Source organism: Mus caroli, unplaced genomic scaffold (genome assembly GCF_978045245.1).
Source record: "Mus caroli unplaced genomic scaffold, Mus_caroli_1 scaffold_13, whole genome shotgun sequence".
NCBI classification, from domain to species: Eukaryota; Metazoa; Chordata; class Mammalia; order Rodentia; family Muridae; genus Mus; species Mus caroli.
In genome coordinates this window covers 62215490-62232365 of record NW_028227268.1, presented here as the reverse complement: position 1 = coordinate 62232365, position 16876 = coordinate 62215490, and the positions used below count along the sequence as shown (strand labels likewise).

General features: G+C 46.7%; 1 protein-coding gene across 3 annotated transcripts in view; it reads left to right on the top strand.

The window, feature by feature from the left end:
* Dhrs7b (dehydrogenase/reductase 7B) overlaps nucleotides 1–11711 on the top strand; it is a 29116-nt gene extending 17405 nt beyond the window's left edge. For all 3 annotated transcript variants that reach the window (XM_021176909.3, XM_021176910.3, XM_085829957.1), the window contains exons 3-7: nucleotides 1800–1903; nucleotides 4879–5095; nucleotides 5556–5648; nucleotides 9424–9576; nucleotides 11300–11711. In XM_021176909.3, the coding sequence (XP_021032568.1) occupies nucleotides 1800–1903; nucleotides 4879–5095; nucleotides 5556–5648; nucleotides 9424–9576; nucleotides 11300–11505 (773 nt within the window). In that variant the 3' untranslated portion in view covers nucleotides 11506–11711. The remainder of the gene's footprint in view (nucleotides 1–1799; nucleotides 1904–4878; nucleotides 5096–5555; nucleotides 5649–9423; nucleotides 9577–11299) is intronic.
* Nucleotides 11712–16876: the final 5165 nt, after the last annotated feature.

Sequence of the window (16876 nt, the reverse complement as noted above, 5' to 3'; positions counted from 1 at the left end):
GTCTGAAGACAGCCACATGTACTTATGTATAATAATAAATAAATCTTTGGGCTGGAGCGAGCAGGGACTGAGCGAGCAGAGTTGACAGGAGCGAGAGCAGTCCTAAAAATTTAAGGCTCACAACCATCTGTTCAACAACAGTGTACCTATATACATAAAATAAATAACAATGCCTGACAAATACAGAAGTAGATGCTCACAGTCATCCATTCGACGGAGCACAGGGTCCCCAATGAAGGAGCTAGAGAAAGTACCCAAGGAGCTCAAGGGGTTTGCAGCCCCGCAGGAGGAACAATATTTACTAACCAGTATCTCCAGAGAACCCTGGGACTAAACCACCAACCAAATAAAACACATGGTGGGACTCGTGGCTCTAGCTGCATATGTAGCAGAGGATGGCCTAGTAGGTCATCAATGGGAGGAGAGGCCCTTGGGCCTGTGAAGGCTCTATGCCCCAGTGTAAGGGACTGCCAGGGCCAGGAAGCTGGAGTGGGTGGGTTGGTGAGCAGGGGGTGGGGGGGGGATAGGGGCTTTTTGGAGGGGAAACTAGGAAAGGGGATAACATTTGAAATGTAAATAAAGAAAATATCTAATAAAAAAACATTAAGCCAGGCGTGGTGGCGCATGCCTTTAATCCCAGCACTCGGGAGGCAGAGGCAGGCGAATTTCTGAGTTCCAGGACAGCCAGGGCTATACAGAGAAGCCCTGACTCAAAAAACCAAAAAAAAAAAAGAAAAAAAGACATTAAAAAAAATTTTAAAAAACTTTGAAAAAAATCAGAAAAAGATTAAAGTATCAGAGACATGTATTAAAAATATTTCATAGTGCTTTACCTAATGAAGTAATTACCTTCTTTAAGATATTCAGCTCCAGTGCCCTCTGGTTTAGGTATTATTTGTATTAAGAAAGGGAAGGAGAGAAACATATTGTAACTTAGGTGACTATCATAGAACCCGTAAGCACAGGAAGTCTAGAGTTGCCCACAGACCTAGCTCAAGTCCATTCTCGAGCACTGGCCTGCCCTCTGTCAGGGCACCAGGAGTTAGCTACGGCATGTTTGGGGACAGTAAACAAGGAGCAAGAGGCACTCTCCAGGTTTCCCCTACTTAATTTTGCTGCCTCAACTTCTCAGTCAGCAAGACCTTAGGCCCAGCATCAGCTTCCATGGCCTCTCAAGTGCTTTATATACTATCCCCTGCCTCTAGCTCCTACCCTTTGGGGCTAGGAGTCTTGAAGGGCCCCCAGCCTGATTTTCCAAAGAACTGTGCGTGTATATCTGCCAGTTGCATCAGTGGTCTGGGGAGCAGCATTGGCGGTGCTGGGCCACAGGTCCAGGGACCACAGCCACAGGAGAGCTGGTACCACTCGTGGAAGTGAAGTGTCTATCAGGGCAGGTTTCCTGCCTGCTGGTCTCAAACTGCTTAGGCTTGCTGGGCTTGCTGGGCTTGCTGGGCTTGCTGGGCTTGCTGGGCTTGCTGGGCTTGCTCAACTACAGCAGAGTTGATGCCCATAGGGTTGCTCAGGGTTATTTAAGAACACCATGGTAAGTCTGAGCACTGCACTCACAAGCCTATCTACCTTCATGCCTTTCTCTGCCTTATACATGCGTGTCATACCTTGGGATGCAAGGCCTACACTGAGCTCATACTCCCTCCCAGCTCCACACTGCTCCACACATAACATGTCAAGTATGTGAGAAGCAGGCCTTTTGCAGGGTTGAGTGTCTTTGAACTGAACTACCTGGAGGAAAAATGGCCCTGGATAATTTCAGCTATCAGAGTTCTTCTCTTTTCACTTAGAATGTGCCAAAGTCTTCCATGCTGCGGGGGCTAAACTGGTCCTCTGTGGACGAAATGTGAAGGCCCTGGAGGAGCTCAGCCGTGAACTTGCTGGTTCTTCTCAGGTGAGAACAACAAGGATTCTGTGAGGGAGGAAGGAAGAACTGCTGTGGGCCACAGTAGCCTACTCCAGGACTGCTGAGCTACACAGATTTATCCATCCATCCATCCATCCAAGTGATCACATTGGACTGGCAAGCGGCAGGCTCCAAGCACATTTTATACCCCCTATATTGCTATTGTACACTGCTGGGCAAGCGCTCTGTCAACTCAGCCTCATTTTGGTCCTCTTTCATGGGTTTGAGTTACTGTCTGACTTCTTCTCATTTATTTATTTTATGCATATGTTGTTTTTTTTTTTAAAGATTTATTTATTATATGTAAGTACACTGTAGCTGTTTTCAGACACTCCAGAAGAGAGAGTCAGATCTCATTACGGATGGTTGTGAGCCACCATGTGGTTGCTGGGATTTGAACTCCAGACCTTTGGAAAAGCAGTCGGGTGCTCTTACCCACTGAGCCATCTCACCAGCCCCATGCATATGTTTTTATGCATTGTCTTCAGACATACCAGAAGAGGGAGGGCATCAGATTGGATTACAGATGGTTGTGAGCCACAGTGTGGTTGCTAGGAATTGAACTCAGGATCTCTTAACCACTGAGCCATCTCTCCAGCCCAGCTCTTAAACTTTCTAAAGCTGAGACCTTTCATAGTTCCTCATGTTGTGGTGACCCCCAACCAACAAATTGTTTTCATTGCTACTTCTATAACTGTAATTTTGCTAGTTATGAATCATAATATAAATACATGTGTTTTCTGATGGTCTTAGGTGATTTTTGTGACAGTGTCCTTTCACACACACACAAACACACACACCCCAGGTTGAGAACCACTGATCCAGCTGTGTGAGATTTACATGTGTTGACTCAGGTCTTTGGTTGGCTATCACATTCTCAGAGCTCTACATTTCTTTTTTTTTTTTTTTTTTTTTTTTTGGTTTTTCGAGACAGGGTTTCTCTGTATAGCCCTGGCTGTCCTGGAATTCACTTTATAGACCAGGCTGGCCTCGAACTCAGAAATCCGCCTGCCTCTGCCTGCCAAGTACTGGGATTAAAGGCGTGGGCCACCACACCCGGCTCTACATTTCTTAAGTTGGCTTGCTTGATGGGATACCTTAGGTTTCTCAGGTTCTTCTTTTCTTTAGATTTGTTAATTTAAATAATTTTGATTATTCTGTTTTTAGTTCAAGGATTTCTTACTCTTTTTTTTTTTATTAAAAATTTATTTATTTATTTATTATATGTAAGTACACTGTTGCTGTCTTCAGACACTCCAGAAGAGAGAGTCATATTTCGTTACGGATGGTTATGAGCCACCATGTGGTTGCTGGGATTTGAACTCTGGACCTTTGGAAGAGCAGTCGGGTGCTCTTACCCACTGAGCCATCTCACCAGCCCAGATTTCTTACTCTTTCCTTACCTGCTTTTAAAAAAATTATTTATTTTTATTTTATGTACATTGATGTTTTGCCGGCATGTTTTCTGTGTGAGGTTGTCAGATTCCCTGGATCTGGAGTTACAGACAGCTGTGAGCTGCTTATGGGTGCTGGGAATTGAACCTGGGTCCTCTGCAAGAGCAGCCAGTGTTCTTAACCACTGAGACATCTCTCCAGCCCTCTTCACCTGCTTTTGAACTCTATTGTCGTTACTACTTCATTTACTGTACTTTTTAGCTCTGCCATTTCTTTTTATAACTTTTCCCTTTATTGAAATACTTCTTTTTAATCCATTTCCTGTCTTTGCCTGTGTCTTCCTTCCTTCTTTCAGCATTGCAGAGATAGTTGTTTTTATGTCTTTATGTATAAAATCTAGCATCTTAGCTTTCTGGGGATTCTTTTCAGAGATTTCTTTATTCATTTGATTGGTTTGGTTTTTTGAGACAGGAATTCTCCATGTAGCCCTGGCTGTCTTGCACATTGCTCTGTAGACCCGGCTGGCCTCCAACTCACAGAGCTCCTCCTGCCTCTGCCTCCAAGTACCGGGACTAAAGGCATGTGTCACTACTGCCCAGCCAGAGACTTATTTATAATTTTGATACTCCAAAAGCAGTCTCCGGGCAGCTGTCTTAGCGGTAGCAATTGAAACAGAGCTGCCTGCCTCCATGCCACACCTCAGGAGTGAACAGCAGGTCAGCAATATTTGGAAGCTAAGGTCTTTCTTGCCTACCCTGGGTTCCACAAGCTGCACCAGAAATATGGACTGCCTTTCCCATAGTTACCTGCCAGGTTGTGGGGGCAGCAGCTGGCTGCAGCTCAGTGGCTGCAGTTCACCGCTGGTAGCTGTGAGTTATCAGCAAAGTGTGCTCTGAGAGGTCACGGTCAGGTAGGGTTCCTGTAGCTTCCAATTCTGCTCTCTTCTCTGCCTTTCCCTCCCTTCCTGCCTTCCGAAAGCTGCCCAGCAGAACTGTGCTGGGTGGGTTTCGCTAGCGTCTGGCGCTTTGCTGCATTCTTTGTGACCATGGAGTTAAATGCCCGCCCCTCCAGACTGGGTCAGGAGGCATATCTGGCCTCCTTTTTCTGTGTCCCAGTGCTAGGCATACCAAGAATACACGAATAACATTTCATGAACAGATGACTGGAAGTGACAATCCCAGATGGACCGGGCCTGTGCATTGGCGACTTGAGTGGCGTCACGATGTACGGTGTGGAACAGCAAAGGCAGCTATTGTTAATAACTTGTGGTAATGTACTATTCAAGTTTACACCATATATGATCCCACCCTGTGGGTTTCACAGTCTGGCTGTTAAAGGTAAAAAGAGCCTGTGGTCACATCTGGTGGTGTATAGCAGTCACCTTCAGTCTAGGAGAAAAGTTGCCCAGACCAGATGTGAACAGCACTGGCAGGGACTTCATATGTTGCCACATATGAGGGGTGCCACGGCCTATAGTATTTGTGCTGAGTGGGATATTCCCAGAACTCTGAAGAGTAGGAATGTGGCTGTCATTCATAAGGTGCATTTTGTGTTTTGTATTTAACCAGGGACAGACACACCAACCCTTCGTGGTGACCTTTGACCTTGCAGATCCTGGTACTATTGCTGCTGCAGCAGCTGAGATCCTCCAGTGCTTTGGCTATGTGGACGTTCTCATCAATAATGCTGGGATCAGTTACCGTGGTACCATTAGTGATACCATAGTGGACGTGGACCGGAAGGTGATGGAAATAAACTACTTTGGCCCTGTTGCTCTAACAAAAGGTAGGCATCTTGGGGTCAGAGATGTGAGCATTAGTCATTAGAATGCCTGTTCATCTTGCTTGCTTCTTTGTAGTGAGACACTGCCTTTTCCTGTCCATTCCTCTTCCTGCAGTGGGTGTGGTCATTAGATTTTGGGTGCTTGGCCTTTTCAGTGTTTATAGTTGTACTGTATCTGTTTTGGGCCCTCACATCACATCAGTGTCGAGCTCATTGGTGCAGCTTTGCATTTCTGCTCCATGGTACCTGCATCCCACTGAGGGAGGGCAATGATTTGATGTACAGACTTCAGATCAGAGGCCAAGCTCCCAGTAGGACCAGGGGAGTCTGCTGTTTATATTCTATTCTTTCCAACAAACCACCTCCTATTCCCCCATGGTTCTCCATGGAAAACTCTTAAGTCTCCTCCAGTAGCACCAGGCATAGAGACTGAGAAAGCTAACTTTCCACCCTGTCCCCTCAGCGCTCCTACCCTCCATGGTGGAACGGAAGCAAGGCCACATCGTTGCCATCAGCAGCATCCAGGGCAAGATCAGCATTCCTTTCCGATCGGCATGTAAGGACTTTTACCTTTCTTTAAAGTGTTTATTGTGTATGTGTTCCTGATTATAAAAATGGTGTGTTCTTGGGGTGATGGTGGTGCACGCCTTTAATCCCAGTGCTCATGAGGCAAAGGCAGATGGATCTCTGTGAATTCAAGGCTAGCTTAATCTACAGAGCGAACTGCAGAACAGCCAGGGCTACACAGAGAACCTAGTCTTGAAAAACACTTCCACAAAATAACTCAAAATGGTGTGTTTATTAGCTAGATTCATACACTGCAGAAATGCCCTACAGAGAGATGAAGCAACTTAACTTCATTAGAACGTTTTTTGTAACTTTATTTTGTTCTGGTTTGTTTTGTTTTTTTGAGACATAGATTTTCTACATATCTCTGTCTATCCTGGATCTCACTCATTATGTAGTCAAGGCTGCTCTTGAACTCAGAGATCCACCTGCTTCCACCTCCCAAGTGTTTGGCTGCCATAACAATGATCAGAATATTTTAAGTAGTCACATACCTTAGTTCAAATCCCAGTTTACCTCTTACTCATTAGGTGACCTTGGGCAGGTATCCCTGTCTCTATCTGCTTATCCTTACTTAAAAATGGAAGCAGCTCAGCCTGGAAGGCTGTTATGAGGACCTGCAGCAACCCTGGGTTGAGTGAAATCCCTTCTTCAGCTCTCTGGGGCATAGGGCTCCCAATTTTTTTTTTTTTTGGTTTGGTTTGGTTTTTCGAGACAGGATTTTTCTGTGTAGCCCTGGCTGTCCTGGAACTCATTCTGTAGACCAGGCTGGCCTCAAACTGAGAAATCTGCCTGCCTCTGCCTCTCCAGTGCTGGGATTAAAGGCGTGCACCACCACCGCCCGGCAGGATCACATTTCACATAGTGTTTCTGACTTGGTCATCCACTAGATGAGCATATAGGTCCTTTTAAATCAGGTACAGTTTAGTAAATGACTATGACATAATTACCGTAACCCCGGGGAGTCCCTCTACCCCTGCCTAGCAATCTGTGGCAGAATCTCCATGGGTAGTCTATGTCTAGCTGTTCTCAGGGACATTAAGATAAGCCACAAGAAGTAGAAACAACATATAGAACACCAAGACATGAGAAGCGCCCAGCTGGCTTCTGGCTCATGTGCTCACTGTCATTTCATTTGCTGCCCTCCTGTTACACATGCCGACAAACACACACAATGTAGCTTCTAGTTTAGGGGGTGAGGGGCTTTAAAAAAACGTATTTGAAAGGTAATAGCACAACGTTTTTTTTATTTTTATTTTTATTTATTTATTTATTTTTTTGAGACAGGGTTTCTCTGTGTATTGCCCGCCGCTTTTGTTCCCCCTGGTAAGAACACACTCAGGGCAACCGGAATCTTCTGCGGCACAAGCTTTATTGCTTACCCCATCAGGAGCCAGTGGAGAAGAGAGCCAGAGAGAGAGAGAGAGATGGCGGAGCCCCCTCCCTTTTATGGAGGACTGTCCTCCGCCTCGGACGTGTCACTCCCTGATTGGCTGCAGCCCATCAGCCAGAGTTGTCGTCACGGGAAAGGCAGAGCACATGGGGTGGGAAACTACCCCAGCGCATGTGCAGATGGTTTACTACTTAGAACACAGGTGTCAGTGCCATCTTATAATGTCGAATGTGAGGACGGCTCCTTACATCTGTGTAGCCTTGGCTGTCCTGGAACTCACTCTGTAGACCAGGCTGGCCTCGAACTCAGAGATCTGCCTGCCTCTGCCTCCCAAGGGCTGGGATTAAAGGCGTGCGCCACCACGCCCAGCAACTTTTTTTTAAACATTAATTTATTTAATGTATATAAGTACGCTATCACTCTCTTCAGACACACCAGAAGAGGGCATCAGCTCCCATTACAGATTATTGTGAGCCATCATGTGGTTGCTGGGAATTGAACTCAGGACCTCTGGAACAGCGGACAATGCTCTTAACCGCTGAGCCATCTCTCCAGATCACCCCCTTTTGTTTTTAAAGATTAATTAATTAATTAATTTCATTAATGTGAGTACACTGTAGCTGTCTTCAGACACACCAGAAGAAGGCATCAGATCCCCATCACAGATGGCTGTGAGCCGCCATGTGGTTGCTGAGAATTGAACTCAGGACCTCTGGAAGAGCAGTCAGTGCTCTTAACCACTGAGCCAGCTCTCCAGCCTCCCCACTTCCCCTTTTTTTAATGTGTGTTATTCTCTGAAACAGTGTCTTGGTAACAGCCTTTGCCCATCCATGTCCAAGGACGAAGTTCATTCTGGCTAGCCCAGTGGAGGAGGGAGGGGCTGAACTGTTTCAGCCCTTGTTGACTTGTGACAACACTCAGTCAGAAAAGGACAATTGGCCTTTAAACAAAAGTGTATTGTTTCTCCCAGGCCTGGACCCTGGCTCGGCCTTCTGGCTCTAGGTGTGTGTGTCCTTAACTCCACATTGCGACATCATACCTGCCTCCCAGCACCCGTTCAAAGATGCAATGAGATGTGCTGTGTAATTTAAAAGAAATGAAGCTTTATGCTTCTGTGGGTATATTTCTCTGTTGTCTCTATTATGTTTAATCCTGATAGCCTTGGACAGTTACTAAGGCCTGCTCATATGATTCTGCAGAAAACAAAAACAAAAACAAAAAAACAAATCAAAATGCTGTAATCAGGAATGATTAAGCAACTAAAGCCTAGTGTTAATAAGGGGTAAATTTCCATAGTGGTCACAGAGTATGTAATGAATTACTCTACTCCATGTTTTACTTTGACTTAGTTCCACTAGCTTCTGTTCTCTAATTGCCCACTGACTGCAGCGGCTGTGCATGGCAGTCTGGTTACCATGTGGTTAACTAGGTTGAGTCTGGCCAGCTTCCTAGGGAAGTGGGGTTCACCTAGTGATTAACAGCCTTCTTAGCAAGGAAGAGGGAGAAATGGCTTTCTCTCCCACTGCTGTTAAGACTTCTGAGAAGTTCACAGCAAGAGCATACACATTAGGGAGTGGCACTGTGTATGCATCCTGAGGAGGGGGTCAGCTGTAACTGGCAGCTTTGTAGACTTGATGTGCACAGCATATCGAAAAGCCCATAGCCTGGGAGCTCTGGACTGACCCAGCTGTCAGTACTTCCGTCTTGAAGACCCAGAATGGCTGCTCTCCTCAATCCTTAGGCTGTCTCCCGAGTCACAGACGTCAGAGTTCTCTCTAGTCATCTAGCTCGTCTCCTCACACTGCCTGCTGCCTTCTGGCACCTGCTGTGACACTCCTTACACTGCCTTCCCAGTGTGTTGGAAGCCCCTGTTGACAAGGACTGAGACATTTAGAACTCCAAATTAGAGGAAGTGGGTTTTCTGTGGAGATGCTGGTTTGTTGGCACCAGCCTAGGGAACTGCTGCAGTCCTAAGGGCTTGAGTCTATACAGCCCTGCATGAGGGAGGCTCCCAGGGGCCATGCTCAGCAGCCATCGAGACTGGGACAACTTGTGCAGGCTCCTGTGGGATCCAGCTCTGTCACTGCGGAGCCTCTCCCCCACAGGACTAGATAGACCCACCTGGCAGGGCTCAATCTATTTATAGATATGTATATGCACATGCGCACACACACCACATATATCACTTCTTTTCTGAGCCATCTGAGGAAGCTGAAGGCATGGTGGCACTTTATTCCTATTACCTTAGGATCTTCTAAGAACATGGACACAGTGCACTTGTCAAAGCCAGGACATGAACATTGTTGTAGCGCTGTAATCTTACACGATATGCCTACACCAGCTCACTTTCTGCCTTTGTCCACAACTACAGATTCAGCCTCCAAGCATGCAACCCAGGCATTCTTTGACTGTCTGCGTGCAGAGATGGAAGAGGCTAACATCAAGGTGACTGTGATAAGCCCTGGCTACATCCATACCAACCTCTCTGTAAATGCTGTCACTGCCGATGGCTCCAGATATGGAGGTAGGTCCGGCTTCTCTCCTTCATCAGTAAGAGCTACAGCTTGACTGCAGCGCAGCACTCTGCTAGCCTGAGTGTTGGTTGCAGATGTGGACTGCTGTGTACTTGGCGTTTCCCCCTTGGCCTTATCACTTCAGCTTTCAGAACAACACACCACCCCAGTAGGTAGAGAACTGGCACAGTAAACCCCTTGTGAAATGTCCCCAAACTTCCCACTAGCTCATCTGCAGATCCCATGGCCCAAGGAGTACCATCATCATTAGGACTAAGTCAGTCAAACTGATGGAGGGAAGGAGGTGGGGTCCGGGGAAGGAGGGGGCATAATTGGCTCCTATGCAGGGCGTTAGAAAGTGGCTGGTTTCAGGGGTGGTGTTCGGGTGAGGCTGGGTCAGGTACAGCAGTGTCAGTCTCCAATCTGCTCAGCCAGAGCAGTGCTGAGCTAACCTATAGGTTCTGCACGTGGGCTGAGCAGCCTGACTCCTGCTTATGCATATAAGAACACACAAAGAACAGTTGACTTCCATCTTGCGTCAGCTGGTCCAGGAGTGCTGGAACTATTAGAGCCAGCCTTACCTTCCTGCCCTTGGAGCAAGTCTGCTATCTATCTGTCCCAACAGACTGACATTAAGGCCTGCCCTGGGATGTGTTTTCTATGGGTCTGTGCAGCTGCTGCTACCCAGCTGATGCAGGTCTTGCATCTATCCAACCAGCCTTCAATCAGTGCCTTTGCCACAGCAAGCCTTTCTGCAGAAAGTAACAGTGGCAGGAGCCAGACAGCTGCAAACCTGTCCATCTTAGAAAATTCACTCAACCAGTTCTTAGCTTCCCATTCTTCTGTGGTAAACACAGTGAGGACAGATACCAGCGAGGGAGCTCGGGTTCTGGGTGGTGTCTGCCAACTGGTTCTGCTGTTAGCAGGATGATGAATCACCAGCAAGGAAGGAGCATCAATGCTGTTACCCTACACCCTCCTCTAACTGCCCCATCTGTTCCTCATCCAGTTCTGGATGACACTGGGAACTGAGACAGCTGCTTACTCCTAACTAAGTGCATAGAGGGCGCACCTGGGGTCAAGTGGTCTTTACCATCTCCCACTGATAGCCTTGAGAACCAGTCAGGACAGAGATGATAGACCATCCCCCAGTCACTAGCTGTTGCCCAGATGCAGAACACCTAAAGTCAAGAAGACTGAGGCCAGTTCAGATGGTTCAGTGGGTAAACATCTGCCACCAAGCCTTACAACTTTCTGGGTTTTTTAGATTTATGGGTTTTTTTTATGTATATGAGTGCTCTGTTGTCATGCACTTCAGAAAGGGAATCAGATTTCATTACAGATGGTTGTAAGCACCATGTGGGTGCTGGGATTGAACACAGGACTTCTGAGTTCTCAACTGCATCTAACTGTTGAGTCATCTCTCCAGCCCCCAATCTTCTTTAGATGGGGCTGGAGTCCACTTTGAGGCCTCCCTGTCCTGGATTTTGGCATTTGCCACAGAGCACCAAACAGACACATTCCTTTTGGTTCCACACACTAACTGGTATACCCAGTCTATTATCTTGTCTGTATCTCTTGTCCCCATTTCCCTGCTCCGAACCATGAACGTTTCTCACTTTCTCAGTGTAATAACCATCTCTGTCCGGGAGGAGCTCTGGTGGGACTCTGAGACTTGGTTGGCCTCATGCCTCCTTGTTTATCCTTAGGTTCCTTTTCTTTTGTTTACTGTAGCTCTAGACAAGAACACAGCCCAGGGCCGAAGCGCTGCAGAGGTGGCCCAGGATGTCTTTGATGCTGTGAGGAAGAAGAAAAAAGATGTTCTCCTGACAGACTTTGTGCCATCCATGGCTGTCTACATCAGAACTCTGGCTCCCGGGCTCTTCTTCAGAATCATGGCCTCTCGGGCCAGAAAAGAGCGGAAATCCAAGAGCTCCTGATGCTGGTAGGGCTCCTGGCTTGGGCAGCCTGATCAGACCGACTACCACACCTTCCTGGGTGGGGATTGCAGTGCACAGGATCCGCAGCTGAGACCTGGTGGAGGGCTATCTTGTATTTGTTTCCCAGGGAGTGATTAGCCCTTAAGGAGTGAAATATGGAGTTGTACAGGAACTCTAAAAGATGTAAAATAAATGACTGAAGAGTGGGTCAGAGTTCACAGTAGAAGAACCACGTACAGGTCTTCTGAGTCTCGGACGTCCCTGATTTCAGAAGTGGTTCTGGAGGCTTGGGGACCAGGCATAATAGCACCAGCCCCAAATCTGGCTTTTTCTTTTGTTTTTCAAGGCAGGGTTTCTCTGTTTAGCCCCAGCTATCCTGGAACTCACTCTGTAGACCAAGCTGGCCTTAAACTCAAGAATCCACTTGCCTCTGTCCCCCAACTCCCAGGGCTGGGATTAAAGGTGTGTACCACCCCATCCCTATTCATCCTACCTTCTCAAATCTGCTCTTAGTTTGGCTTATTGGAGACCACTGGCCCAATTCTTATGGAAGAGGCCTGAGGGAGAAGGCTGGTAGTCTTAAGATGGTCCCAGGTCCTGCTCTTACTGTAGAAAGTGGGTGAGTGTGGAAGGATGTTGGTGTATCCTATGTAGTGCCAACTTTAGCCATCAGAAAGAATTCCCCCGAGTCCTCTCCCCTGGTCCTGCTACTTTTCCGTAGCCTCACCGGGTACCATTCCAAGCTGAGGTGAGCCTGTTGGAGAGCAGCCAACAAGGAGAGTTGCTGCTTGGCTCTGGTGTGGCATGGGAAGAAGGCACTCAGACTGCAGATGTCGGCTGGGGTTGCACTGCTCAGGCGGTGCCCCGATTCCAGGAAGAGCTAGGAAGAGCCCTTGTGTTCACCTTTGACTTTTGGTTTCTCTGTGTAGCCCTGGCTGTCCTGGAGCTCCCTCTGTAGACCAGCCTGGCCTCAAACTCAAGAGATCTGCCTGCCTCTGCCTCCAGAGTGTGGGGGATTAAAGGCGTGCGCCACCACCATTGCACCATCACCACTGTCTGGCCACCTCTGACTTATGAAAAAGGCATGATGTGCAGGTCAACTTCATTTTCCAAGTTTAGAAGGAAATTTTTTCTGTTACAGAAACTGAAAGCTGAAACCATAGGAGGTGCACTGGAGATCTCCCCAGATAAGAGTAAAACTCCCAGCCAGGCGTGGTGGTGCATGCCTTTAATCCCAGCACTCGGGAGGCAGAGGCAGGCGGATTTCTGAGTTCGAGGCCAGCCTGGTCTACAAAGTGAGTGCCAGGACAGCCAGGGCTACACAGAGAAACCCTGTCTCGGAAAAAAAAAAACCAAAAAAAAAAAAAAAAAAACTCCCTTATAAAGCTGTCATGTTCACTTAGCTCTGGGCCTGATGAATTGCCTTTAAAATGAACAGATAAACATTGTGTGTTGAGCACACCTCCTCCTCCTCCCTGTCTGCCCTTTCTCTCTCCCATCAATCTCCTTCCATCCCCATCACTTCTATTTTATTGTCTATGTACCTCATTTTATGTGACTATATGAAACTTAGGAGCCAAAAATGAGAAAAACATATACTTGTCTTCTGAGATTCGCTTAATTTAAGGTATTATCTCCAGTTGCACTTGTTTTTTCACAAGTTGGGAAGCAGAGGCAGGCAGATTTCTGAGTTTGAGGTCAGCCTGGTCTACAGAGTGAGTTCCTGGGCAGCCAGGGCTACCTAGAGAAACCCTGTCTCGAAAAACAAAAAAAAAAAAAGAGGAAGGAAGGAAGGAAGGAAGGAAGGAAGAAAGAAAGAAAGAAAGAAAGAAAGAAACAAAGAAAGAAACAAAGAAAGAAAGAAAGAAAGAGTCAGTCAGTCCAGTGAGTGTGCTGTTTTCTTATCCTTATCTCTATTTCCTGTCTGGTGTTGGACACCTCGGCTGGTTGCATAGCTTAGCTATTGTAATTATTGCTGCAGTGCTCACGGATGATCAGGTGTCTCAGATGGTCTGACTCGCACCCCTGGGTAGCACAGTACACAGCAGGTCTCTTTCTATGAGAAACTTCCATACTGATTTCTGTACAGGTCACACTAGTTTAGATTCTTACCAGCAGTGTGTAAGGGTTCCCTTTGCCCACATCCAGGCCAGCGTTTGCTGTTTTCTTAATGACTGACTTTGTAACTGAAGTGAGATGTCTGACCTGCATTGCTCTGATGCATAGTGAGACGAACAGTTTTCATGTTTTGTAGCCATTTGTATTTATTTCATCTGTTATGGTTCATTTTTTAAAAGTTCATTGTGTATTCTAGATATTAACCCTCTCAGCTCTGACACAGTTTCTTTAATCTTGTTGGCTCTCTCCACCCAAGTTACGCTCCCTTTGCTGTACAGAAGCCTTTTAGCTTCATGAGGTCTGATTTATCCCTTGCTGGCCTTGTCACCTGAGCTGCAGGGGTCCTGTTCACAAAGTGCCTATTTCTGGAAATATTTTCCCCACTTTTTCGAAACAGGTTTGAGTTTCACATGAAGGTCTATTTTGGAACTGATATATTTTTGTGCAGGGCAAGATAAAGATCTAGTTTCATTCTTGACTATGTGGGTGCCCAGGCTTCACAGCTCCTTTTGTGCATTTCTGGCATCTTTGTAGCTCCAGTGATACGAGTTTCACTTTGTCCCATTAGTCTACGCCTGCTTAATGCTGATACCGAGCTGACTGTTCTGACGACCATGAGATACTTCACGCTCTGTAAGGTGATGACCTCCCACGTTTATTCCTTTGTTCAAGATTACTCTGGTTGTCTGGGATCTTTTGCACTTCTGAAATTTGTTTTTCTAGTTTTAGTTGATTGTTTTTTCCAGACAGGGTTTCTCTGTGTAGCCCTGGCTGTCCTGGAACTCACTCTGTAGACCAGGCTGGCCTTGAACTCAGAGATTTATGTTATTTCTTAAGAATGGTTTTTGAATTTTGATGCAATTACATTGACTCTGGTTATATCTGATACGGTATATGGTTCTTCCCTCCCTCCCAGACTATATCTCAGTCTGGCCTCAAAGTCACTCAGTAGTCAAGGATGGCCCCCCAAGTCCTAATCTCCCTACCCCAGCCTCTCAAATGTTGGGCTATGCATGTGCACCATGCGAGTTTATAGAGTGGTAAACAGACCTAGGGCCTCAGGAATATTAGGCAGTCCCAAACTGGGTTACATTACCCATCCCAAGATTGCTATTTTCACAAGATTAATTCTTCCAGCCCTTAAAAATGGAGGTCTTCCATCTTCTAGTGTCTTCAGTGTCTTTCTTGAATGTTCTAAAGTTTTCTTTGTCAAGGCCTTTATCCCATCCCCTTGCTGAGAATGTCATTTTCTGGTGAAGTCTAGTCATGTAGAAGAATCATTCGCAAATAAGGATACTTTCCCCTTTTCCTGTTTTATATGTATGGGTTCTGTCTGTGTACATGCCTGCTATGCACCATGTGACATGTCTGATGCCCGTGGAGGCCAGGAGAGGGCATCAGATTTTCTAGGACTGAAGTTATAGGCAGTTCTAAACTGCCATGTGGGTGCTGGGAATTGAATCTGCATCCCCTACAAGAGCAGCAGGACTCTCTAACCACTGAGCCATTTCTCCAATGCCTTGTGCTTCTCTCTAGACCATGATAGGTGGTTAAAAATCGCTGCAATAGCCTAAGGTCAGTGTTGCAGGCTTTCAAGTTCCCCGGGAGAAAGAAGGTGAGTATGTGACCGGACCGGGTGACTTATTTACCATGGCCCACACCTTGTCCTAGATGGCTCAAGAATTGTGGGTGAAATGTGGATACAGATCATGGGTGGCCTCTCATCTTCCACAGATACCATCTACCCTCCAGGGAGGAGGGAAGGACCCCTTAGTGTTCATAGTAGATCACACTGCTAGGGGGGAATCAGTCATTGCCAGCAATAACTATCCTAGGGCTGCAGCCTAGTCCCTGGTGGCATAAAGTTACAAAGCACCCAGCTCTGACACCCATTGGCTGGCACTTTGAGAAGGATCACGTCCAGCTACCATTCTTTCCTCTCCATTGAATAAAATGATAAGCCATAGCAACAGCACACTCAGTCCTCACAGGATAGAACATTAAACTGTTGAGGCTGGTTTGGGGAGACACTGATAGGCAACTTAAGAGCTACAGAGGCCTCACTCCAAAAGTGAGGGGACCAAGGATTCATGTGACCTGCATACTTATAGACACTCTGGCCATGTCCTTTGCTTCTCATGCCAGCTGATGACCTAAGCCTAGTTTTGAGGGCAAGAGCCATCAGCGAGGCTCTGTAATGCATAGCTACTCCCAGCCAACCCAAGCCCTCTCTTCCTACCTGCAGTTACCCAGAGCTGTATGCTTGGAAGGCCCAGCCTCCCTGCCAACCCCTGCTCTGGGTTTACTTTGTTCCTGACATTTTTAGCCCAGTTCCTGACTGCACTCCTGACTTTGTTCCCCTGCCCCTTTCATCCTTAAATGTCTTCAAGTATCTTGGTGATAAAAGTTCAGTCTTGGGGGCTGGCGAGATGGCTCAGTGAGTAAGAGCACTGGCTGTTCGAAGATCCTGAGTTCAAATCCCAGCAACTACATGGTGGCTCACAACCACCCATAATGAGATCTGACCCTCTCTTCTGGTGCATCTGAAGTCAGTTACAGTGTACTTATGTATAATAATAAACAAATCTTTGGGCCGGAGCAAGCAGAGACTGAGCGAGTGGAGTTGACTGGAGCGAACAGAGGTCCTAAAAAAAATTCAATTCCCAACAACCACATGAAGGCTCATAACCATCTACACAGCTACAGTGCACTCACATACAATAAATAAATAAATTAGATAGATAGATAGATAGATAGATAGATAGGCAGATAGAGTCTCCATCTTGATCGTGAGACCTGTGGTGTCTGGCCAGCGATGATGCCTGACCCTGTAGCAGTCCATTCTGCAGGGCAAGTTCATGCCCCATGGGCTTAAGACTTTTCCTTAAGAACAAGGACACGGGCTGGAGAGATAGCTCAGCAGTTAAGAGCACTGACTGCTCTTCAGAAGGTCCTGAGTTCAAGTCCCAGCAACCACATGGTGACTCACAACCATCTGTAATGAAATCTGACTCCTTCTTCTGGAGTATCTGAAGACAGCTACAGTGTACTTACATATAATAAATAAATATTTTAGGAAAAAAAAAAAAAAGAACAAGGACACAACAACTGGACCATGTGGACAGAGCTCCCCAGGATCTGCCTGTCTTGTTTGTTGTTAACCCCCCCTTGATAGAGCGCTCTGCTCCTGAAAGTGGTAGCAGGTAGGCAGTTGAGACTAGATTCCTTCCATGACACATGCCCTAAATGGGTC